Here is a 22,183-nt window from a genome sequence, read left to right as displayed (position 1 = left end):
GACCCTGAGGGTGCCCGGGGTGGGGGTTAGGCCTCCCCCTGCCACTCCCAAGATGGCGCCGGGGCCCAAACGCCCTCCCCGCCGCCCTGCGATAACATCGCCCCCCCCTCGTTCCACGCCCAAGATGGCGCCCGCGCTCCCCAATGGCCTCCCCTCAGTCTGCCGGCGGACCTTCCCAAGATGGCGGCGCCGCCTGGACGCCCTCCTCCCCCGTGACGTCAGCGGGGGAGGGCGGGCGGCCTTAAAGGAGCCATGACCCCGCGGGGGCCGCCGCCGAGGCCGGAGCGGGGCGGGAGGCGGCGACCGGCGGTTGGTGAGCGCGGAGCCCCCGGGGGGGCGGTAACGGAGGCGGGGGGGGGATGGAGGGCGCTCCAGCGGCCCGGCCGGGGGGATTTACCGCCTGGGAGGGGGAGGGAAGGAGGTAGTGCCAGTCGGGGGGGGGGGGCATGTTGGGAGGGGGCAATACCCCGGGGGGGGGCGATATTAGCCTGGGGAGGGGGCAATAACGCCTGGGGGGTGGGGGTGAGGCAACGTTAGCCCTTGGGGGGGGGGAGTATGGGTTTGGGGGGGCAATATTGTCTGTATGAGGGGTGGGAGGAGAGTATTATTAGCTGGGGGGGGAGATTTTTACCTTGGGGGGGGGGGGTATTAAAGGGTCGGGGGGGTAATAACAGGCCGGGGGGGGATGCGGGGCAATGCTGGCCTTGGGGGGGGGTGTCAATGCTGGGAGCGGTTTGTCTTAGGTAGGGGGCAGAACCAGCCGGGGGGGCAATACTGGCCTGGGGGGGGGGGGTAGAAGCCATGGGGGGGGCAGTTGTCACCCCCAGGGGGGGCCCTGGCTCACGCTGTCCCCACCCGTGGCGGCGGTGGCAGGGGGTGACATGTGCCGGTGACGTCCCCGCGCCGGTGCCTGCCGATGCCACCGCCACCTCCCCGGGCGTCCTTGGGAAGGACGGGGGACGCCGGGGGTGGCACCGTCCCCTTCGGGTGCCAGTGGGGCGAGCAGCGGGGGGGGCACCCGGGGTGACGCGTGACACCGGGGACCAGCGGTGGCCTCAGCATGGCGTTGACGGCTGTCGCAACGCCCGATGGTTCCTGCCACCACTTCCTCTCCCCGCTGGGAGAGGGGACACAAAAGTCCCCAGAGGGACACAGAAGTCCTCACCCAGTCCCTCCGTGCCACCCAGCGCCACGGGGACACCCTGGGGACACCCCAGACCCTCCCTGCTGTGACCCCCGTGCATTTAATCGGGGCGGAATCGCCCCATTTGGGGACGTCGTCCTACCGTCACTGCTCTGCTTGCGCGTCCCCGTACGGCGAACCCCGAATTATTTTGTCCCGTTTTCCCCCTTTTTCGGCAGCTTCCTGCATGGGCAGAGCCCCGCGGCAGCCATGGGGCAGGGCGAGTCGGAGCCGCAGGAGGAGGCGGAGGTAGGAAACGCCACTGCCGCTGGATGGGGTGACGGTCCCCACCCCGCGGTGTCCCCCGCCCTGGGGCTCAGCCACCTGTCCCCGCAGGACGCGTCCCTGACGGCCGTGCTGCCCAGGCTGTTTGCCGACGAGCAGCTCTCCACCGGGGCGGTGAGTACCACCAACTCGTCCCCACGCCCTCGGGGACAACGTCCTGGTCCCAAAATCCTGACCCCCAGCGTCCCAGTCCCCGACATCCCAGTCCAAGGGGACGCGAGTGTGTCCCTGTGCCCCAAGGGACAGCGTTCTGGTGCCTGATGCCATTAAGGGAAATGAAGGTGACAAACCTGTCCCCGTGCCCTTGGGGACGCGGTCCTGGACCGGCTGCTGTTGAGCGCCCCTAAGGGCTTGCGAGGTTGTCACCGTGCCCCGGGGGACACCGAGTGGTTCCTGTTCCCTTGGGGGTGGTGTCCTGGTCCCTGGTGCTGCTGAGCACCCCCAGGGGGGCACAAACTTGTCCCCGTGCCCTAAGGGAGAGGAATTTGTCCCCATATGCCCCAGGAACAGCATCTTCGTACCCAGAACTGTTGAGCCTATCTGAAGGGACACAAACTTGTCCCCATGTCACAAGGGACAGTGTCCTGGTCCTGATGCTGTTGAGCACCCCCAAGGGGACACAAACTTGTCCCCATGCCTTTAGGGACACTGTCCTGGTTCCCGATGCTGCTTAGCCCCTTTGAGGACAAGTTCTTGTCCCCACACCCCAAGGCACACCATCCTGGTCCCCAACACCGTCAAGCACCTCTCCTCCGTGAGCGTCACCAGGGTGGCAGTGCCATCGGTCACCCCACACGTTTGTCCCCATGCAACAGGGGGGTCCAGGGGCCTGATGGGGATCCCGTCTCCCTCCGTAGGTACTGGGGGTGATGCTCGGCCTCAGCCTCTTCGCGGTCCTCGTCGCCACTGCCATCGTGGTGCTGGTCCGGCGGCTGCGCCTTAAGAGTGAGTGACAACACCACAGTGGCCCTGGGGAATGGCACAGAGTGACGCCCCCAGCGCCACCCATGCCTCAGTTTCCTCCACGAAGCACAGAGGAATGGGCACGCGGGGAGGTGGCACAAGGCGGGGGGGCACAGGGTGGTGACACGGGGTGGGTGGCCTCCGGTAGGTGACAGTGGCGGGGTGACAGGGCCGTGCCCCGTTAACCTGTCCCCTTCCTGCTATCCAGAGGTCCCGGCGCAGGGGACACCCAAATACCGCTTCCGAAAGAGGGACAAGGTGCTTTTCTACGGGCGCAAGATCATGCGCAAGGTGACGCTCGGGGTGGCAGTGGGGGTGGCATCTCCCTGGTGTCACTGGTGTGTGACATCCCCTCTCGGTCCCCGCCAGGTCTCCCAGTCCACCTCCTCCCTGGTGGACACCACCATCTCCAGCACCTCGCGGCCCCGCATGAAGAAGAAGCTCAAGATGCTCAACATTGCCAAAAAGTGAGGTGCCACCGCTGGCAGGCGGGTGGCGGGCGGTGGCAGAACCCGGTGTCACCTCGCTGTCACCTCGCTGTCCCCTCAGGTTCCTGCGCATCCAGAAGGAGCTGCCCACGCTGCAGCTGAAGGAGCCCCCGCCCTCCGTGCTGGAAGCCGACCTGACTGAATTTGACGTGGCCAATTCCCACCTCCCCTCCGAGGTGCTCTACATGCTCAAAAACGTCCGGTGAGGTTCAGGATCCAGCCCTGGGTTCAGGATCTGGCCCCACCATCCCCACCCCGAAGCCATTTTATGGGGCGATGGACCTACGGGCGTTCGGAAGATGCTCTCCTCTCTGCATCCCCTGGTGCTGAGCTGATGGGATGCTGGAGTGACTTTTTGATGTGGTGCCCGTCAGGCTTGGTGTCACCTGCTGTCCCCATCCTCACAGGGTGCTGGGACACTTTGAGAAGCCGCTGTTCCTGGAGCTCTGCAAGCACATGGTTTTCCAGCAGTGTCAGCAAGGGGATTACGTCTTCCGACCCGGTCAGCCCGACACCAGCATCTACGTGCTGCAGGATGGCAAGCTGGAGCTGCTCCTGACCGAGCCGGTGCGGGGACAGGGCTGGGGACAGGAGGGGGACGCTGCGGGGACAGGGCTGTAAGAGCAGGGCGGTTTGTGCTGTGTAGGACGGAAAGGAGACGGTGATGAAAGAGGTGTTCCCCGGAGACAGCGTGCACAGCCTGCTCAGCATCCTCGATGTCATCACGGTACTGGCCCTGCAGCTGTCCCCAGACCTTCCCCCAGGCAACTGGGGGTCCCCTCAACCTGATCATGGCTGTCCCCAAACTCAGTAAAACCGACCGTGGCTGTCCCCAAGCCCAACCAGGGCTGTCCCCAAACCTCTCCCGGAGCAAGCGTGGCCATCCCCAAACCCCACCACACCAACCGTGGCTGCAGCTGTCCCTTCATACCCCCTCCAAGCCAGGGAGGGGGGTGTCTCGCCATCCTGGCAGTGACACTGCCACCGCTGGCTGTCCCCTAGGGCCACCAGCGGCCGTACCGGACGGTGTGCGCGCGGGCGGCGGAGGACTCCACCGTGCTGCGGCTGCCGGTTGAAGCCTTCTCAGCCGTCTTCGAGAAATACCCCGAAAGCTTGGTGCGGGTGGTGCAGGTGAGCCTGGCACCAGGGAGGGGACACGGGGCGGGGGGGGGGGTGTCCCCAGGGGTGGACAAGGGACGCTGATGCCTTCTGGTCCCTGCAGATCATCATGGTGCGCTTGCAGCGCGTCACCTTCCTGGCGCTGCACAATTACTTGGGATTGACCAACGAGCTTTTCAGCCACGTGAGCATGGGGGGGAGCCTCCTGAAAATGGGGTTCTTGTCTGGGTCCCCCTAAAAAGGGGGACACCCCTTGTCATTGTGCTGGTGACGCGTCCCCTTTGTAGGAGATGCAGCCGCTGCGGCTCTTCCCGCAGCCCGGCCACGCCACCCGCACCAGCCCCGTCCGCCACAGCAAGCGGGGGCTCAGCGCCGCTGAAGAGGGCAGGGAAAGGCAAATGGAGCTGGGTAGGGTCCGGGGTGGGGTGACCAGACCCCCCCTTACCCTCCCGAACCCCCACCCCACAGCAGGAGGCCTCTCATGCCCGTCTCGTCCCGCAGTTGAGCCGCTGAAAGCCGGAGCCCTGGATGCCCCTGCGCCGCCGCTGCTGAGCCGCTGCATCTCCATGCCAGTGGATATCTCTGGTGGGTCGGGGGCTGGAGGAAAGAAGGGGGGGCCCTTGGGTTCGTGCGTCACCTCCTGAGGGTTGTGCGTCCCACTTTGGGCTCGTGCAACCACCCCAAGGGTCATGCAGCCCCCCCAAGGCTCATGCAGCCCCCCCGAGGATTATGCACCTCCCGCAAGGGTCATGAAGCCCCCCCAGGTGTCATTCTTCTCACTCTGGATTCATGCAGCCCCCCAAGGGTCATGCAGCCCCCCTAAGGGTCATATGTCCCACTCTGGGCTCATGCAGCCCCCCCAGTGTTGTTGCAGCCCCCCTGGCCATGTATCATCCCCCCTTCCCAGCCTCATGCATGCCCCACTCCGGCCTCGCAATCCCTCCCTGCGCCCAGCTTGGGGTCCCGGTGCCCCACCAGTGACCATCCTGTCCCCTCCCTGGCGGGGCGCAGGTATCCAGAAGGGTCCCCGCTCCGACTTTGACATGGCCTACGAGCGCGGCCGCATCTCGGTGTCGCTGCAGGAGGACAGCACCGGCGCCATGGCCGCCTTCTCCCGGGTAAGGCCGTGGCCAATTACATCCTCCCAAATCCGCATCCGCCTCGACGCAGACCAGTGCTGGACCTGTCCCTTGTCCCCTCAGTCCGTCTCACACGAGCCCAAGGAGCGCAAGTCGGTGACGGTGGAGGAGCAGCCATCGGGTGTCTACCGCTACAACTACTGCGAGGACGACTCAGCGAGCGGGGACTGGCCCTTTGGGCCCTACCAGGGCCGCCAGACCAGTGCCATCTTTGAGGCTGCCAAGCGGGAGCTGGTCAAGCTGATGAAGGTGGAGGTGAGACCGCAAACGGAGCTGGCGAGGGGAGATCTTGGCCTCGTGGTGGTTCCCCATTGCCTCGTGGTGCTCCCTGTCAGCTTGTTCTGGGCCTGCGTGGCTTTGTGGTGGGTCCCCGTCCCCTTGTGGTAGGCTCCCATCACCTCATGGTGGGTCCCCATCGCCTCATGGTGCTCCCCGTTGCCTCCTGGTGGGTCCCATTGTCTCATGGTGGTCCCCCATGGCCTCTTGGAGGGTTCTGTTTCCTTATGGTGTCCCCATCACCTCATGTTGGGCCCCTGTGGCCTTGTGGTATCCTCGTCACCTCATGGTAGGTCCCCATCACAACATGGTGGGTCCCCATCACCTCGTGGCAGGCCCCTGTGGTCTCGTGGTGGTCCCAATCACTTTGTGGTAGTTTCCTTTGGCTTCCTGGTGGTCCCTATCACCTCACGTGAAATCCTTCTTCCACCCAGGACCCTTCTCTGCTCAACAATCGCGTTTTGCTCCATCATGCGAAAGCTGGCACGGTCATTGCCCGTCAAGGGGACCAGGTGGGTCTGGGTTTTGCGGGGCTGCTGTGACATCTTGCTCTCCCTACCCCATATTTCCATGGGGTGCTGCACCTCCTATGCCTGCCGTATGGGTGGTGGGGGACAGGGACCATCCCTGGAGCTGCTGAGAGTGCAAAACCCCAAGTGAAGAGGAGCAGAAGAAACCCCAAGCGTTGCTGGTGGGGACCCCTTGCCCCCGGGGGGTGATCGAGGCAGGGTCCTGGTGACAGGGCGCCGTTTTGGCAGGACGTGAGCCTCCACTTCGTGCTGTGGGGCTGCCTGCACGTGTACCAGAGGATGATCGACAAGGCGGAGGACGTCTGCCTCTTCCTGACGCAGCCTGGCGAGATGGTGGGGCAGCTGGCTGTGCTCACTGGCGAGCCCCTCATCTTCACCATCAAGGCCAACCGTGACTGCACCTTCCTCAAGATCTCCAAATCGGACTTCTACGAGTGAGTCCCAAGCACCAACGAAGGGGTTTTGGTGCTGGAGGGGGGTTCTGGGCTGAACACAGCTCAGCATCTATGGTGGTGGCATCTCTTGGGGCCACCACCTTGTCCCCCAGCTGCTGTCGGTCCATAGGATCATGCGGGAGCAGCCCAGCGTGGTGCTGAGTGTCGCCCACACCGTGGCTGCCCGCATGTCACCCTTCGTGCGCCAGATGGACTTCGCCATCGACTGGATGGCAGTGGAGGCCGGCCGGGCGCTCTACAGGTGGGTGCCCCCCACCTCGGCTCGGTGGGGACCCCCTTAGCACAGGGGTGACATCTCTTTGGTGGCGTCCCCAGGCAGGGCGACAAGTCAGACTGCACCTACATCGCGCTCAACGGGCGCCTCCGCTCCGTCATCCAGAAGGGCAGCGGCAAGAAGGAGCTTATTGGGGAGTACGGCCGCGGGGACCTCATCGGCGTGGTGAGACCCGTGCTGGTGCTGGGGCGTGCGATACATCTTGGCTATATGTCTCAGCTATACGTCATCTTCTCCAGGTGGAAGCCCTCACCCGGCAGCCCCGTGCCACCACGGTCCACGCAGTCCGAGACACAGAGCTGGCTAAGCTGCCTGAGGGCACCTTGAACAACATCAAGCGTCGATACCCCCAGGTATCCCCAAAATCCTGCCCTGCCGTGGGAGCAAAATGGGTTGTGCTGGGGGGTCCCAACCGTACCGCCATGGGAAGATGGATCACGTGGGATGGATCCTCTCTGTCAAAACCCAAAATGGAGAAGGGATCAACCCGAGCATGGCAGAGGCGTGCCTCAGGGGAAGTCTTGAAACTTCACCAACCTCAACATTTTGTGAGATATGAGAGGCTGGAGAGATGCTGGTGCTGGTGTCCATGGCTTGGTCCTGCTGAAGTCTGGAGACCTCCAATGTTGGAGATCCCTATGCCAGGGTCTGCTGGTCCTTCCAGGGGAAGGAGCATGTCCCAGTATCCCAACTGGTGGTTCTGACACCCATTAAAATCATCTTAAATTAAATAATTAAGGCAGTGATGAGAGCTGGCAGGGGAAAAAGGCTGGTGTCCTAAAGGGATGTTCTTCGCTGAGGTCCCCAGGGATGGGTGTTAGTGGTGGTGGCACCCAAAAAAGCACATGGAATGCTGGTTCTGGTCTTGCTCCGGGGAGTTAATATGTCTCTGGCTCAGGGAGCCCCGCCAGCTCTGATGATTGTCCCCGTCCTTGTCCCACAGGTTGTCACCCGTCTCATCCACCTCCTGAGCCAGAAGATCTTGGGAAACCTCCAGCAGCTCCGCGGCCCCTTTGCAGGTGGGTCCCAAAGGGATGAAGGACAGTGGGGACAAGGTGACAAGGGGTGCCAAGGAATCCTTCCTGGAGCTGGTGGCTGTCATCGGAGCAGAGTCCAGAAAGTGTCCCCTGCCCTGTCATGCTGTCCTCCTGCTGCCACCGCATCTTCTCTTCATGCAGGCTCTGGTTTGGGCATGGCCTCCAGCTCGGAGCCCACCAACCCTACCAGCAACCTGTCAACAGTGGCGGTGCTGCCGGTGTGTGACGATGTGCCCACAGCCGCCTTCACGTTGGAGCTCAAGCACGCACTTAACGCCATTGGTGAGTGCTGGCATGGCAGCAGCAACTGCGGCACAGTGGTGGCCATGGCACGGAGGTGACCGTGGTGTGATGGTCCCCCAGGCCATGATATGACATTGACAGCAGCCCCATGGTGTAACAGTGACCATGACACAGTGGTAACCACAGCTCCATGGCATGCCAATGGCCATGGAAGGGTGCTGGAACCCCATGGTGTGGTGGTGACTGTGGCTTGGTGGTGATTGGGTCCCCATGGCATGGTGGTGACCATGGCTTGGTGATGACCATGGCCACATGACATCCCTGTGACCACGGTCCTACCTCTCCCAGGTCCCACACTGCTCCTCACCAGCGACATCATTCGCGCTCGACTTGGCTCCTCGGCGCTTGACAGGTAACTCCCGGCAGGAGGGACATTGCTGGTGACCCAACGCCATGCCGCATCTGACCCCTCCATCCTGGCAGCATCCAGGAGTATCGCCTGTCGGGCTGGCTGGCACAGCAAGAAGACATCCACCGCATCGTGCTCTACCAAACCGACTGCACCCTGACGCCGTGGACCGTGCGCTGCATCCGTCAGGCTGACTGCATCCTCATCGTAGGCTTGGGCGACCAGGAGCCGGCGCTGGGAGAGGTGAGGGGCGCGTGGCGGGGTGCGCGTGGCGGGGACAACGCAGCGCCATGCCGCTGATGTCCTCTGCAGCTGGAGCAGATGCTGGAGAACACGGCAGTGCGTGCGCTGAAGCAGCTGGTCCTCCTGCACCGCGAGGATGGCCCCAGCCCGTCCCGCACTGTTGAGTGGCTCAACATGCGGAGCTGGTGCTCGGGCCACCTGCACATCAAGTGTCCCCGACGTGTCTTCTCCCGTCGCAGCCCCGCCAAGCTGGTAGGTGCCACTGCCGCACGTCCCCAGCCCGGGTGTCCCCTGCACTCTGCTGCCATCGTCACCCGTTGTTCCTTGTCCCCCAGCGGGAGATGTACGAGAAGGTCTTTGAGAAGAGTGCTGATCGGCACAGCGACTTCTCCCGCCTGGCGCGGGTGCTCACCGGTAACACCATTGCCCTTGTCCTGGGGGGCGGCGGAGCCAGGTGGGTGCTGTGCTGGGGCAGGATGCGACCCAGCGGGATGGGTGTCCCGCTCCCGTGACCGCTGTCATTATTATCCAGTGACCACTTTCTTCTTTATTTTTCCCCACCTCGTCTCCTCCATCTGCTTCCCCCCGGCCAGGGGCTGCTCACACATCGGGGTGATCAAGTCGATGGAGGAGGCGGGGATCCCCATTGACATGGTTGGTGGCACCTCCATCGGCTCCTTCATCGGGGCGCTGTATGCCGAGGAGCGCAGCGCCGTGCGCACCAAGCAGCGAGCACGCGAGTGGGCCAAGGTGGGTGCCTGGCGAAGCTGGGCAGGGGCGCGCACCAGGCCCTCACCATCGCCGTTTTGGGTGGACACCAGCACAGTGCCCTGCCTGCCTGGGGCCAGCCATGGCCAGGGTGTTTCTAAAGCACCTTCCTCTCTTCTTCCTGTTCCTCTTCCTTTTCTTCTTCCTCTTTTTCTCCCTCCTTATATTTTCTCCCTTCTTTTCTTTCTCCTTCTCTCTTCCTTCGTCTCCTCTTTTTTCTTTCTCCTTTCCTTTTTTCTCCTTCTTTCTTTTCCTCCTCTTTCTCCTTCTCCTCCTCCTTCCTCCCCTACCTCCTCCTCCAGTGCATGAATTCGGTGTTCGAGACTGTCCTGGATCTCACCTACCCCATCACCTCCATGTTTTCGGGCTCAGCCTTCAATGCCAGCATCAACAAGGTTTTCCAGGACAAGCAGATCGAGGTGCGCCGCACAGCCCTTCCCAGGGCTGCACCCACCCACAGGGGGTCCCAACTGGCTCCCCACCCTACTGCCACTGTCCCCACGATGTCACCCACCTCCTCTTGTCCCCACAGGACCTTTGGCTTCCCTACTTCAACGTCACGACCGACATCACGGCCTCGGCCATGCGGGTGCACACGGACGGTAAGAGCTCCCCAGGGAACTGGGGATGCTCTCTGGCACCACCGTGTCTCCCTGTGTGGGGACCCTCCTTACCGGCACCCCAAAAACGGTGCCACTGTCACCTGGCTGGGGGAGGACACATCCTGGCAAGCAAAGGGCTCGGAGCCCAGGCATTGGTGGTGTCCCAAGGCCACGCAATGCTGGTAACCAGCAAAGCTCAGCTCCCTTGAGCTATGCCCCACGTCCTTGATGGGGTTGGCAACAGAACTGGGGTGCGGAGCTCCCCCCCCGAGTGTGCACGTCCCCTCTAACATATCTGCTCACCACTAACCCCAGTAACCCTCACTCACAGCATGGGGGTGTGGGGCTGTCCTGCTGGGGACAACGTGGTGGTGGTGGTTGGGACAATGTGATGATGGCGGGGACAATGTGATGGTGGTGGGCACAATGTGATGGTGAGGACAACCTGGTGGTGGGGTCAACGTGGTGGTGGTGATGGGGACATTGTGATAGGGACAATGCAGTGGTGGTGATGGGGACCACGCGGTGGCAGTGGTGGGGATAACGTGGTGGCTGCCCCTCATCCTTGCCTGGTGCTGGAGCTCACCTGGGACATTGAGCCGTCCATGGGGCGCACGCGGTGGCTTGTAGACAGCCTGGCTCTTGCTCCACCTGCTCCTCTGGCCTCTAATGCCAACTAACTCCCACTCACCATCCCTAACCCTCTGTCATTCCCCATCCCAGTGTGGCCAAGGTGTTTTCCCCAGAGTGGCTCGCTCTTGGGACTAAAAACACCCCACCAGTGCCAGCAGCCTCGGTCACCTGTTGCCGGGGGCTCGCGCATGTCCCGTCCCCCCAGGACCATGACGGTGTCCTCTCCCTCCGGCAGGCAGTGTTTGGCGCTACGTCCGAGCTAGTGCATCTTATACCCCCTACCTGCCTCCGCTCTGCGACCCTAAGGACAGCCACTGGCTCGTGGACGGCTGCTATGTTAACAATGTCCCAGGTCAGCATCTCCCTCTCCGGGGCTACCGGCCCCCCAAAAACAACCCCTTTCCCCACCCAAAAATAAAAAGCAACACACAAAACAACCCCACATCCCATCTCAGGTGGAGCCATCTAGGCTTTGTAAATGGCCAGTCAGGGTGCGTGCCGCCCCGGTGGGTGCCTCTGCCACCCATGAGTGCCCACCGGATTCCCATGGGGTGCAGATGTCCCCAGGCAAGGGCAGGGGTGAGGGGCAGCCCCCTGGGGGGCTCAGGCAGGCGTGGGGTGGGCCGTGCTCACTGCGTTTGTTCCCCGCCGGCGCAGGCTCGCTCTGGCGGTACGTGCGAGCCAGCATGACCCTTTCTGGGTACCTACCGCCACTCTGCGACCCCAAGGACGGCAACTTGCTGATGGACGGTGGTTACATCAACAACCTGCCAGGCAAGTAGCGCCCCACCAGCATCACCGCCACCGCCTGCCACAGCCGATGCTGCTCCAGGTCCAGCCCCAGTGGTGGGCGGTTGAGTGGGAGCCATGTGCCCACCAAGGGATGGGTCTTCAGTGGTCTTCAATCCACCATTGAGGCTGGATTTGGGCTGTTTCGCATGGTTTTGCATTGATTCTTGGTGTCTTTGGCATTGGGTGCCCTCTCGGCATCTTCATCCTACTTCCCGTGCAAAATACGTCCATCTGTCTTGTGTCGTCTCTTGGTGTCCTCAGCACCAGGCGGCTTCCAAGGGCATCTTCATGTTTATTCATATACAAGACGTGGCCCTTTGTCTTGCATCATACTTTGGTGTTGGGTGTCCTCTTGGGGCATCTTCATCCTCCTTCATGTACAAAACTCGCACAGTGTTGTCAGCTCTTGGTGTTCTCAGCACCAAGATGATCCCAGATCATCTTCGCTCTTCATGTACAAAAAATGTTCCTCTGTCTTGCATCACCTCTGGGTGTTCTCAGCACAGGGTGCCCTCCTAGAGCATCTTCATGCTCCTTCCTCTGCCAACCCCTTTCATCCAACCTGCATCATCCTCTCCTGATGTCCTCAGTACCATGTGCCTTCCCAGGGCATCTTCATCCTTCTTCACATGCAAGCTGTCTCCATTCATCTTGCATCATCTCTTGGCATCCTTGATACTTGGTGCCCTCCCAGAGCATCTGCATGCTCCTTCACATGCCAACCACCTTCATCCATCTTGCATCATCCTCTCATCCTTGTGTTCTCAGCACTAGATGCCCTCCCTGGGCATCTCTGTCCTCCTTCCCATGCAAGACAGCTCCATCTATCTGTTACCATCTCTTGGTGTCTTTGACACCAGGTGCCCTCCCAGGACATCAATATACTCTGCAAGCCACCTCCCTCCATCCTACACCTTTTGGTGTCTTTGGTACTGGCTGCCCTCCTGGGACATCTTTGTGCTCCTTCATGCACAAACCAACTTCAGCCACCCTGAGTCATCGTTTCTTGATGTCTTTTGCCCTCCTGGAGCATCTCCATCCTTGACATGCAAGTCACCTTCCTCCCTGTTGGAACATCATTTCTTGATGTCCTCAGTACCAGGTGTCCTCCTGGGACATCTCCATCTTCCTCCACATTCAAGCCGTCTCCATCTGCCCTGCATCATATCCTGGTGTCCTTGGCACTGGGTGCCCTCATGGGGGTCCTTCCACACTTCTTATCCCACCGTGGATGCCGCAACTTGCCTGCACCCTCCTGTCACCTCTGCACATGCAGCAGGTTGCAATGCCGCTCTGCTCCCCACTGGCACATCATGCCACTGGGCTCCTGCCCCCAAGTCCAGCACCCACGGGACATTCCTCGTCCCCCCATGAGCCCTCAGCATGGCTTTGCCATCCAGCCCATGGTCAGGAACAATCCCTCGCCCTGCTCCACTTGTGCCACCGCCTCTTGTGGTGGGCTCGGACTGGGGAAAACCAGAGTGCTGCCGACCCAGCTTCCTCTTTTCCCACCCTGCAGCCGACATCGCCCGCAACATGGGTGCCAAGACAGTGATCGCCATCGATGTGGGCAGCCAGGACGAGACGGACCTGTGCAACTACGGGGACAGCCTGTCAGGCTGGTGGCTGCTCTGGAAACGCCTCAACCCCTGGGCTGAGAAAGTCAAGGTGAGGAGCAGCGGGATGTGGGGACACCAGTGGGGACAGTGCAGGCAGGGTGCTGAGCTCTCTGTCTTCACAGGTGCCCGACATGGCAGAGATCCAGTCGCGGTTGGCGTACGTGTCATGCGTGCGGCAGCTGGAGGTGGTGAAGTCCAGCTCCTACTGCGAGTACATCCGCCCCCCCATTGACCGCTTCAAGACCATGGATTTCGGCAAGTTCGACGAGATCTACGTGAGTCAGGGATGGAGAGGCTGAGGGGGTGGCCTGGACTATCAATAGGGTGTCTCAAGTCATTGGTTGGGGTTTTTCAGCCATCATCTGGGGTGTTCTGGGTGTTGATTGGGATGCCCCAGCCACTAATGGGGTACCTCTGACAACGATTGGGGTACCTTGAGCATCTGTTGAGCATCCAGACCATTAGCAGCGTGTCCTGGTCATCAGGTAGGGTCAACCAGCAATGAACTGGGTGACCCAGCCACCATTTAGGAGTGCTTTGGCCCATCAGTTGGGGTACCCTGGTCATTGATTGGGTCTCCTAGCCATTAACAGCATACCTCAGGCCATCATTTGAGACATCTTGGCTATTTCTAGGGTTCCCCAGCAACTGGTTGGGATGTCTTTGCCTTCAGTTGCATGTCCAAGCCATCATTTGGGTGCCCTGGCCATTAATGGGGTGACTGGATCATCATCTCGGGTTGCCCAAGCTATCATTCAGGGTGCCCAGGCCATCAACTGCAGTGTCCTGGCCATCATTTGAGGTACCAGGGTCATCATTCAGGGTCCCTAGGTCATTGTTTAGGGTTTCCTGGCTACCATTTGGGAGTGCCCTGACCATCGGTTGGGTGCCCCAGCCATCAATTGGGTGTCCCATGCCATCGGATGGGATGTCCTGGCCATCAGCTGGAATCCTGGGCCATCCTTTGGGGTGCCCAGGCCACCAACGGGCTGCGGTCGCTCTCCCCACAGGACGTGGGGTACCAGCACGGCAAGGTGGTCTTCGACGGTTGGAGCCGGGGCGACATCATCGAGAAGATGGTGAAGGACAGGCGCTCGGCCGACTTCTATGAGAGCAAACGCATGGACGTGAGCAGGGGTGGCACCGGGGTCTGCAGGTGGCAGTGGCTGCATGGGACCTGCCCCAGGGCATCCTGGCATGGGCCACCCAAGCCCTCACACCTCTTGAGCAGCTTTTGTCCTTCTTTGCCCATACTGCCCCCCCCAGTACCCTTCCACTGCCTTACCCATCTCACGTCCCCCATCCTCTCCCCTCTCATGGTTGGGGGCACATCTCACACACCTTCCCCTCTATTTCCCCCCTGCCCCGTAGGTGCTCACATGCCCCAGCGCTGGCTTCACGGACCTGGCAGAGATCATCTCCCGCATCGAGCCCGCCAAGCCCTACCCATCGGACGGCTATGCGGACGGTGAGCAGGGGCCAGGGTGCAGGGCTGGGGGCCTGATCTGGGCTCGGGGCCTGACCCTGAGTCCCCCCCCTTTCCCTTCCCAGAGGAGTCCGACTACCTCACTGAGTACGAGGATGAGGGGCCGGAGCTCATGCGGGGTGAGGAGGAAGCATTTGCCCCGACTGAGTGGCCCGGAGCTGGCACTTTGGAGGCTGTGAGTACTCCCCAACCACAGGGACCCTCCAAAATGAGGCCTCTTAGAGCTTGGGGGCTCCCAAGGGTGCCACAACCCCATGCATGGAGGGGGTAACATGGGGCAGATCCTGGCCCCAGTTGCGGGGAACCCCCAAAATGGAGGCCCCCAAAGGTGTGCATGGAGGGGGTTACATGGGGCAGAGCTGCCCAGCTGGGAGCCGACGGGTGTTGCGCCGTGTCCCCATCCTGCTGTCCCCCACGTATCCCCTCTCTCCCCAGGAGGACGAGAAGAGCCTGCGGCACCGCCCAAGCCCAGCCCGAGCCTCCTCCATGTCCCACACGTGAGCCCAGATGGCACCGAAGGAGCCCAAGAGTACCCCCGGGTGTTGCCCTGGCACTACCTCCGCACCCCGGGGCCCCCCCGACCTCCTCTTCCATGGCCGCTTCCCTGGCCAGGGCTCAGCCCCGTGGCACTTTCCCACCCGCCCCAGGCTTGTCCCCACTACTGTCCCCAAGCTGGGGTGACAACGGGGGCTCCAGGGACCCCTCCCCTCCTTTTCCACCATCCTGCACTGTTGCACTGGCCCAAATCCCCCCTCCGTGGCCTGGCCATGCCCTGCTTTGCCGCAGGACCGACCTCGTGGTGGGGGGAGAAGTGACTGCTGTATATTTTCTTTTTTTTTTTTTTTTAATTATTATTATTTAAAACAAACCTGGTACTGTTTCTCCTGCTGGAATAAAGCTTCAAGGCTGGGGGCTGGCGGTGGCCAGCAGACAACAACCACCAGATGACACCATCAAATGCCCCTGTGGTGCCCGTGGCCGCAGCAAAGTGCAAGACAGACGCTGTATGAAACCAGCAGGGAGGAATAATCCCCACAGCCGCACCAGTGTCACCCATGGGTGCTTCTCCGGCATCAGTCGGGCGTGTGGACGCGCTGGTGCAGCAGGAGGTTGGAGCTGCGGCTGTAGCGGCGACCGCAGTGGGTGCAGGGAAAGGGTCGTTCACCAGCATGCGCCCGCCGGTGCCGCAGCAGTGCTGAGCGGTGCCGGAAGCCACGGTGGCACTGGGGACAGCGGTGCGGCCGCTCCCCCGTGTGCCGCCGGCCGTGCTCCAGCAAGCTGGCCCGCTGGGTGAAGCGCTGCCCGCACTGCCCGCAGGCGAAGGGCCGCCCACCGGCATGGCCCCGGCGGTGCCGCAGGAGGTTGGCACGGTCTGCGAAGGCACGCGGGCACTCGGGGCAGGCGTGGGGCCGCTGGCCGGTGTGGGCGCTGCGGCGGTGCTGGGCCAGGTAGGCGCTTTGGGTGTAGGCGCGGGGACAGTCGGGGCACCGGTGTGGGCGCTCGCCGGTGTGCACCAGCTGGTGCCGCAGCAGCGTGGCACTGAGGGCGAAGGCTTTGCCGCACTGGCCACAGGGGAAGGGCCGCTCGCCTGTGTGCGCCAGCCGGTGCCGGGCAAGGTGCGCCCGCTGCCGGAAACGCTGCCCGCACTCGCCACAGGCGTGGGGCCGCTCGCCCGTGTGGGTCTGCGTGTGCCGGGCCAGCGTGGAACGCAGGGCGAAGGCTTTGCCGCACTGTAGGCAGCGGTGTGGGCGTCCCGCACTGTGGGCGCCCTGCTGGTGCTGGGCCAGGTGGGCGCTCTGCCGGAAACGCTGCCCGCACTCGGCGCAGGCGAAGGGACGCTCGCCCGTGTGCGCCCGCTGGTGCACCAGCAGCCCCGCGCTGCCGGCGAAGGCTTTGCCACACTCGGTGCAAGCGAAGGGTCGCTCACCCGTGTGGCCACGCTGGTGCGTGGCCAGCGCTGCCCGGTCGCAGAAGCCGTGGCCGCACTCGGTGCAGGAGAAAGGGCGCTCGGCCCCGTGCAGTGCCTGGTGCCGCATCAGCGTGGTGCTCGCACCGAAGCGCTTCCCGCACGCCCTGCAGCAGAAGGGACGAGCCACGGTGGCAGGGTCCTTGCCATCACCCTGTCTCAGCTCTGCCCTGGCATCCTCGCGTTGGGGCCATGGGTCCAGTTTGGTGCTGCCGGCATCAGCCATGTCCTGGCACCGTGGCCCCCAATTGGTGTTGCTGGTGGTTGCCACATCCCGGTGCTCCGGCACGGGGTTGGAGCTGCCAGCATCGTCACGGTCCCGGCACCCCAGCATCGGTTCGGTGATGTCGGTGTCCGCCCGCTCCCTGCCTCGCGTCCCCAAATCGGTGCTGCCACTGTCAGCAGGGTCGCGGCGTCGCGTCCCCACTTTGGCGCTGCTGGTGTCCGCCTGGTCCTGGCCTTGTGTCCCCAAATCAGCCCCGGCCCAACACCGCAGCATCGTTTCGGCACTGCTGGTGTCGGCCTGGTCCTGCCTGCTGGGTGTCAGTTCGGCGCTGCTGCCAAACGCTCGGTGCTGGCACAGTGACCCCAAACCGGTGCTGCCGCTGTCCATGCCCTCATGGCACCCCGGTGTGGCTTCGGTGCTCCCGGTGGCTTCCCGGGCCCATCTGCGGCACAAGGTGGGGGGGGGCGGTGAGCAGGCAGCACCCTACGGTGTCACCCTGGGGCTGCGGTGGATCCAACGTCCGCCTTCAACGGGGGCACCCTGGGTGGCCGCCAGCCACCCGGTACCGTGACGGGGTGACAGGGACCGGGCCCAGCTGCCAACGGGGCCACCAGTACTGGGCACAGCCCGGTCCCATTCCCCGTTACATCCCCCGGTAACCGGGGCCCAGCACCCCCCCCCCCACCGCCCCTTCCTCCCCGGTACCGGTCCCCCCCCCCCCCTTACCTGCAGCGCTCGCTTCCCGCTGCCCGCTCCCTTTGCTCCCCGGTCCCGGCTCCTCCCGGTCCCGTGTGCCCCGGTCCCGAGCGCCGCGCCCCGGGGCTGGGGTCCCCCCACCCCGGCTCCCCCCGGTGCCGGTGCCGGTGCCGGTCCCGGCTGCGCTCGGCTCCGCCTCTCGGCGGCTCCGCTCCCGCCGTTGCGGCGCCGCCTGGGGGCTGCGGGACGCGCTGCAGAGCCCCGGGGGGCCGCGGACACGCGTGGGCGTGGGGATCCCTCCTGGGGAGGGGAGAGGGGGCCTGGGGGGTCCTTGTGGGGACGTGCATCGCGGGGGGAGGACGGGGACGGGCAGGGGGACACGGACAGGCGTGGGGACGCCCGGCACTGCCACGGCACACTCGTCACTGCGATGGGGTAGCCCACAGGACAGCCATCATCATGGGACACCTGGCACCACCACGGGGCGCCCGACACCACCATGGGACACCCGACACCACCGTGGGATGCCCAGAACCACCATGTGACACCTGGCACTACCATGGGACACCCAGAACCACCATGAGACACCCAGAACCACCACGGGACGCCCAGAACCACCACGGGACACCTAGCACCACCATGGGACACCTGGCACCACTATGGGACACCCAGAACCACCACAGGACACCTGGCACTGCCATGGGACACCTGGAACCCCCACAGGACACCCAGAACCACCATGGGACACCTGGCACCACTATGGGACACCCAGAACCACCACAGGACACCTGGCACTGCCATGGGACACCTGGAACCCCCACAGGACACCCAGAACCACCATGGGACACCTGGCACCACTACGAGTGACCCAGAACCACCATGGGACACTCGGAACCACCATGGGGCACCCTCCACCACCATGGAATACCCAATGTTGCCACGGCACATCTGGCTCCACCGTGGGAGCCACCACGGCTCACCCGTCACCACCACAGCGGGTGCCCACTCCCACTGGGCGCGATAAGCTGGGTGCTGGTCATGGCTGGGGAGCTGTGGCCGAGGCTGGTGGGTGCTGATAGCACCCAGCTCTTCCTGCACCCCCGGAGATGACATGGGGCTGGGTGTCCGTCCCCCCCCCTTCCTGTCCTCCCCCCCCCCCCCCCCGAAGTGCTCCTTCTGTCCTCTTGGGGTCACCCAGATCTCCCACGGGTGCTGGGACGGGTGTGGGTGCAGCTGGGTGTGGGTGGACACCAGAGACGTGCTGGGCATGGGGACACCCTGGGCATGGGCACACAGCAGGCTTGGGGACACCCCATGGTGCACCCTAGGCATGGGGACACGCTGGATACTGTCATGGGTGCTCCCAGGTCCCCGCTGTGCCACCCATGGGTGCAGCCTGCAGGCTCCATGACCCTTCCTTGTGCCAAGACCCCGCAGGGACATCACTGGGGACCATCACAGGCGGTGTCACCTCCGGCCAAGCCCCGGGATGTGGGGAGGAAGCTGTGGGTGCTCGCGGACCCCTCTGAGGCCCATCCCAAGGCAGGGGTGCATCCGGGCCCCCCCCTTCCTCATGCCTTATCAGTGGGGACACCCGTGGGGAGAGCTCAGCGGTGCTGCGGGGATGATGTACGGCAACATCGAGCCCAGCCAGCCCAGGGAAGGGCAAAAATGGGTGCTGGGGCCTGGCGGCAAGGAAGGTAAGGAACACCCTGGGGTGCTGGCTGGGGTGGGGGTGAGCCCAGCAGTCCCCAGTTCATGCCCCGAGCCTGTCCCTTTTGGGATCTGAGGAGGGGTCCCCAGGGCAGATGGTGGCACCAAAGGGGATCCCCATTTCCATCCCCGCTGCCCACAGGGGAGCCCTGGGGCTCATCTCCCACCTCTGGTACCCAATGGGGGAGTCCCCAGGGTGGTGACATGGGGGGGAAGCCCTCATCGTGGTGCTTGACAAGGGTCCCCAGGGCTGGTGGTGGCACAAGAGGGGGGGGATCCCCCACGAACACCATCCCTGCTGCCCCTTCTCCAGCCTGCAGTGACCCGTGCCCTATGGAGGAGAACCCATACGAGCCCCTCGACCCCCCCATCGCCGTGCCAAGCCGCAAGCACCTTCCTGACCCCCCAGGTGAGCCCATCCCTGTTGGGACGAGGCTGTGCAGCCCGAATCGGGGCCCTGCAGCCCCGTCGGGACCGATCGTCACCCACTCACCCTCCCCAGCGCGCCCGTGCTGCTCCCAGGAGAGGCTGGTGCTGGTGGGTGCCGCGGCCCTGGGGGTCTCGGTGCTGCTCAACGTGCTCCTCCTCGCCATTGGCTCACGGCGCAGTGAGTACCGGGGGGGGCACGGCAGCTCCCCCACCCCGGGAGATGATGCTGGGGCTGCTGGGGGCAGAGTTAAAGTAATTGGGGGGCTGGGGGGCTGCAATAGGACCCCCGCAGCACGGTGACCCTTTGCCTCCCCCAGTCGCAGCCCTGACGGTGGCCCTGGACGAAGCGGAGATGGCGAAGCAGCCGCCGAACGTGGGTGCGTGGCCGTGCCGCGTCCCCCCCCTCCCCATTTCCACGGTGTCACTGTCCCAGGGCCCCACGCACCCTCCCCCCCCATCACCGTCCCCCTCTCCACAGCCTCCGCGCCCTTCCTGCTGTACAACGAAGCGCACAACAAGTGCGTGGAAGCGCGCGGGCAGCAGCTGACGGCGGCGACGTGCCGGCCCGAGGCGGCGGCGCAACGCTTCCAGTGGCTCCCCGGGGACCGGCTGCGAAGCACGGCGGGGTCCCGCTCGTGCGTGACGGCGGCCAGGGGGCAAAACCTGTCCACGGTGTGGCTGCAGCCGTGCCGGGAGGACGGCAGGCTGCAGCGCTGGGAGTGCCGCGACGGCGCGCTGCTGGCGCTGGCCGGCCACGATCTCTATTTCAATTACGGCAACAACCAGAAGCACACCGTGATGCTCTTCATTGGGGACCGCGAGTGGAGCCGCTGGGTCGCCCACGGGAGCAAGGACAACATCTGCTCACGCTCCAGTCAGTTCCTGACCGTGGATATTTAGGGCCTTGCCCGACCCTTAACAGGCTGAAACACAGCCCCAGCCTGGAAGGGATGTGGCTTAAGAGAAGCCCAAACTGCAACGAGGCCCTAGCTCAGGCCTAATCCTAAATTATTTGATTTAAGCTAACCCTAAAGGAGTCCAAACCCTAGTGAAGTCCTAGCCCAGCTAACCCCAACCCAGTTGTAAACCTAAATATAGAGGACTCAAGCTAAACCCAAACCCTAATGGCACCCGAACCCAGTTACATCTCTAAATATATAGGATTTAACCTAATCCTAACCTAGCCTAAACCCCAATGGGGCTCAACCCAGACCTAACCCTAAATATATAGGATTTAACCCCAAACCCATCAGGGTTCTAACCCTACCCCTAACCCAGAGGGGACCCTGGCAGCTACCGCAGCCCTATCTGGGGGGTGACCCCCTTTCTGCTTCCCCTCCCCAGGTTGCCCCCCTTGCTCCAGAGGCTGGACCTATTTCGAGGACTCGTGCTATTTCCACTCTGCGACGACGAGCACCTGGGAGTCGGCGCAGCGCTTCTGCTTGGCCCTGGGCACGCGGCTCCTGGAGGTGGACAGCCCCAAGGAGCGGGTAAGGGGGACAGATCCCGGCCCCCGTGAGGGGGGGCAGCTGGAAGCCTCTCGTGGACCCCCAAACCCCTGTCCTGAACTTTAGGGCCTGCTCTGAGGTCACCCCACACCACCTTTTCCCATGGGAGGATGCTGCTGTGCATCTAGCTCTTACTTTTATTCTCTAAATACTCAGATACTCTACTTTTTACCCAAATTCTGTCCTTTTTAACCCTAAATTTGCTCCGGTGTTCCGAGGCCCTAATCCTGCCATCCCTGACCCCATACATCCTCTAACTGTCCCCCAGCTCAAAAAAAACCACCAAATTTCCCCCACGTCTCCTCACTCCTGGGCAGAGGTTGTGCTGGTGGTGGCCAGAGCAGCGTGGGGAGGTGCGGGAGCAGCATTGGGACCTACCTGGCACCGAGACCTGCTGTCCCCAGCTGTCCCCAAGGATGTGCAGGGGTCTTGAGGGGGGGGCTCTGCACCTGGGTGACAACGCCTCTGCCCCCAGACTTACATCCAGACCATTCTGCGAGACTCCTCCTGGCTGGGCATCACGGATAAAGAGGTCGAGGGCACCTGGAAGCGGGCAGACGGGACCATCCTGCCCAGGGAACAAAGGTACAGCCCAATGGGCGCCGGGGACAGGGTGACGGGGGCTTGGGGACGCGGAGGGGGCCACCCCTAAGCTGTGTCACTTCCCTCATCGCAGCTCGTGGCACAGGAACGAGCCCAACGGCGGGCAGCAGGAGAATTGCGCGGTGGTCCGCAAGGACGGCACGTGGTTCGACTACCCCTGCACGAGCCAGCTCCCCTGGGTGTGCGAGGGGCAGCCCTGAGCCTGCGGGGGGCACCTCGAGGGTCCCCCAGTCCCCGTCACTCCCCCTGCTCCGGGCTCCCCAAAGCCCGTCTCCGCTTGCCACGTCTGACCTGCAGCACTGCAGCACGCAGCTTCGGCCTCCAGCACCTCCACCCCGGGTCCCAGAAGGAGGCACCGGGCGGGATTCGGCGTTGGGGGCGCACCGGGGGGCCCTGTGGGACCATAAACGGGTGCGCAGAGTGAGGCCCCCGATCGGATGGGGACCCCAACGGCGTGGGGTGGATGGGTGTGGGGTGGCTCTGGGTTTCGGTGTCCGC

The 22,183-nt window shown here is 63.4% G+C and overlaps 3 protein-coding genes across 9 annotated transcripts; 2 read left to right on the top strand and 1 right to left on the bottom strand.

Annotated features, from left to right (window-relative positions):
* The first annotated feature begins 175 nt into the window (after positions 1–175).
* Positions 176–15,502, top strand: PNPLA6 (patatin like phospholipase domain containing 6). Of its 6 annotated transcripts, XM_066986528.1 has the most exons (36): positions 326–421; positions 1,363–1,432; positions 1,520–1,582; positions 2,326–2,413; positions 2,640–2,722; positions 2,801–2,898; positions 2,981–3,121; positions 3,327–3,486; positions 3,566–3,646; positions 3,922–4,050; positions 4,142–4,222; positions 4,326–4,446; positions 4,540–4,623; positions 5,050–5,156; positions 5,241–5,432; positions 5,888–5,965; positions 6,212–6,417; positions 6,548–6,679; positions 6,754–6,877; positions 6,952–7,065; positions 7,656–7,731; positions 7,891–8,031; positions 8,341–8,404; positions 8,476–8,644; positions 8,714–8,896; positions 8,980–9,098; positions 9,238–9,394; positions 9,715–9,831; positions 9,945–10,014; positions 10,883–10,999; positions 12,959–13,107; positions 13,181–13,333; positions 14,069–14,185; positions 14,430–14,526; positions 14,610–14,719; positions 14,980–15,502. In XM_066986528.1, exons 1-36 carry the CDS (start codon positions 360–362, stop codon positions 15,043–15,045), a joined length of 4,119 nt encoding a protein of 1,372 aa, XP_066842629.1. In that variant the 5' UTR covers positions 326–359; the 3' UTR covers positions 15,046–15,502. The 6 variants fall into 6 exon arrangements, with proteins under 6 accessions (XP_066842628.1, XP_066842630.1, XP_066842629.1 ...); XM_066986527.1 differs by lacking the exon at positions 326–421 and adding an exon at positions 176–313 and having other exon boundaries at positions 4,326–4,623; XM_066986529.1 differs by lacking the exon at positions 326–421 and adding an exon at positions 278–309 and having other exon boundaries at positions 4,326–4,623.
* LOC106049440 (zinc finger protein 436-like) lies at positions 15,370–19,780 on the bottom strand. Of its 2 annotated transcripts, none has more exons than XM_048055342.2 (2): positions 19,639–19,780; positions 15,370–17,178 (listed from the first exon to the last, which is right to left on the bottom strand). In XM_048055342.2, the coding sequence occupies exon 2, from the start codon at positions 17,121–17,123 to the stop codon at positions 15,618–15,620; it is 1,506 nt and encodes a 501-aa protein (XP_047911299.1). In that variant the 5' UTR covers positions 17,124–17,178; positions 19,639–19,780; the 3' UTR covers positions 15,370–15,617. The 2 variants fall into 2 exon arrangements, with proteins under 2 accessions (XP_047911299.1, XP_047911298.2); XM_048055341.2 differs by lacking the exon at positions 19,639–19,780 and adding an exon at positions 17,463–18,506.
* Positions 18,651–22,105, top strand: LOC106049447 (macrophage mannose receptor 1-like). The gene is made up of 8 exons (XM_048055348.2): positions 18,651–19,132; positions 19,459–19,554; positions 19,648–19,752; positions 19,892–19,951; positions 20,053–20,448; positions 20,919–21,064; positions 21,558–21,667; positions 21,759–22,105. The coding sequence occupies exons 1-8, from the start codon at positions 18,922–18,924 to the stop codon at positions 21,883–21,885; spliced, it is 1,251 nt and encodes a 416-aa protein (XP_047911305.2). The 5' UTR covers positions 18,651–18,921; the 3' UTR covers positions 21,886–22,105.
* The last annotated feature ends 78 nt before the right edge of the window (positions 22,106–22,183 follow it).

The sequence above is a fragment of the Anser cygnoides genome, chromosome 34, assembly GCF_040182565.1.
Source record: "Anser cygnoides isolate HZ-2024a breed goose chromosome 34, Taihu_goose_T2T_genome, whole genome shotgun sequence".
In the NCBI taxonomy this organism is placed as follows: domain Eukaryota; kingdom Metazoa; phylum Chordata; class Aves; order Anseriformes; family Anatidae; genus Anser; species Anser cygnoides.
The sequence above is the reverse complement of the archived record's forward strand: the minus strand, read 5'-3'. Positions and strand labels throughout refer to the sequence as shown.

Excerpts from the sequence above, each read along its gene's own strand:
- LOC106049440 (XM_048055341.2), bottom strand. The coding sequence starts at position 17,779 with ATGCACGTCCCCACAAGGACCCCCCAGGCCCCCTCTCCCCTCCCCAGG. Across the intron at positions 17,179-17,462 it reads GCGGGAAGCGAGCGCTGCAG|ATGGGCCCGGGAAGCCACCG; the intron begins GTAAGGGGGGGG and ends CTTGTGCCGCAG.
- PNPLA6 (XM_066986526.1), top strand. The coding sequence starts at position 360 with ATGGAGGGCGCTCCAGCGGCCCGGCCGGGGGGATTTACCGCCTGGGAG. Across the intron at positions 422-1,362 it reads TGGGAGGGGGAGGGAAGGAG|CTTCCTGCATGGGCAGAGCC; the intron begins GTAGTGCCAGTC and ends CTTTTTCGGCAG. Across the intron at positions 6,418-6,547 it reads TCCAAATCGGACTTCTACGA|GATCATGCGGGAGCAGCCCA; the intron begins GTGAGTCCCAAG and ends GTCGGTCCATAG.
- LOC106049447 (XM_048055348.2), top strand. The coding sequence starts at position 18,922 with ATGTGGGGAGGAAGCTGTGGGTGCTCGCGGACCCCTCTGAGGCCCATC. Across the intron at positions 19,753-19,891 it reads CGCCATTGGCTCACGGCGCA|TCGCAGCCCTGACGGTGGCC; the intron begins GTGAGTACCGGG and ends TGCCTCCCCCAG. Across the intron at positions 21,668-21,758 it reads ATCCTGCCCAGGGAACAAAG|CTCGTGGCACAGGAACGAGC; the intron begins GTACAGCCCAAT and ends CCCTCATCGCAG.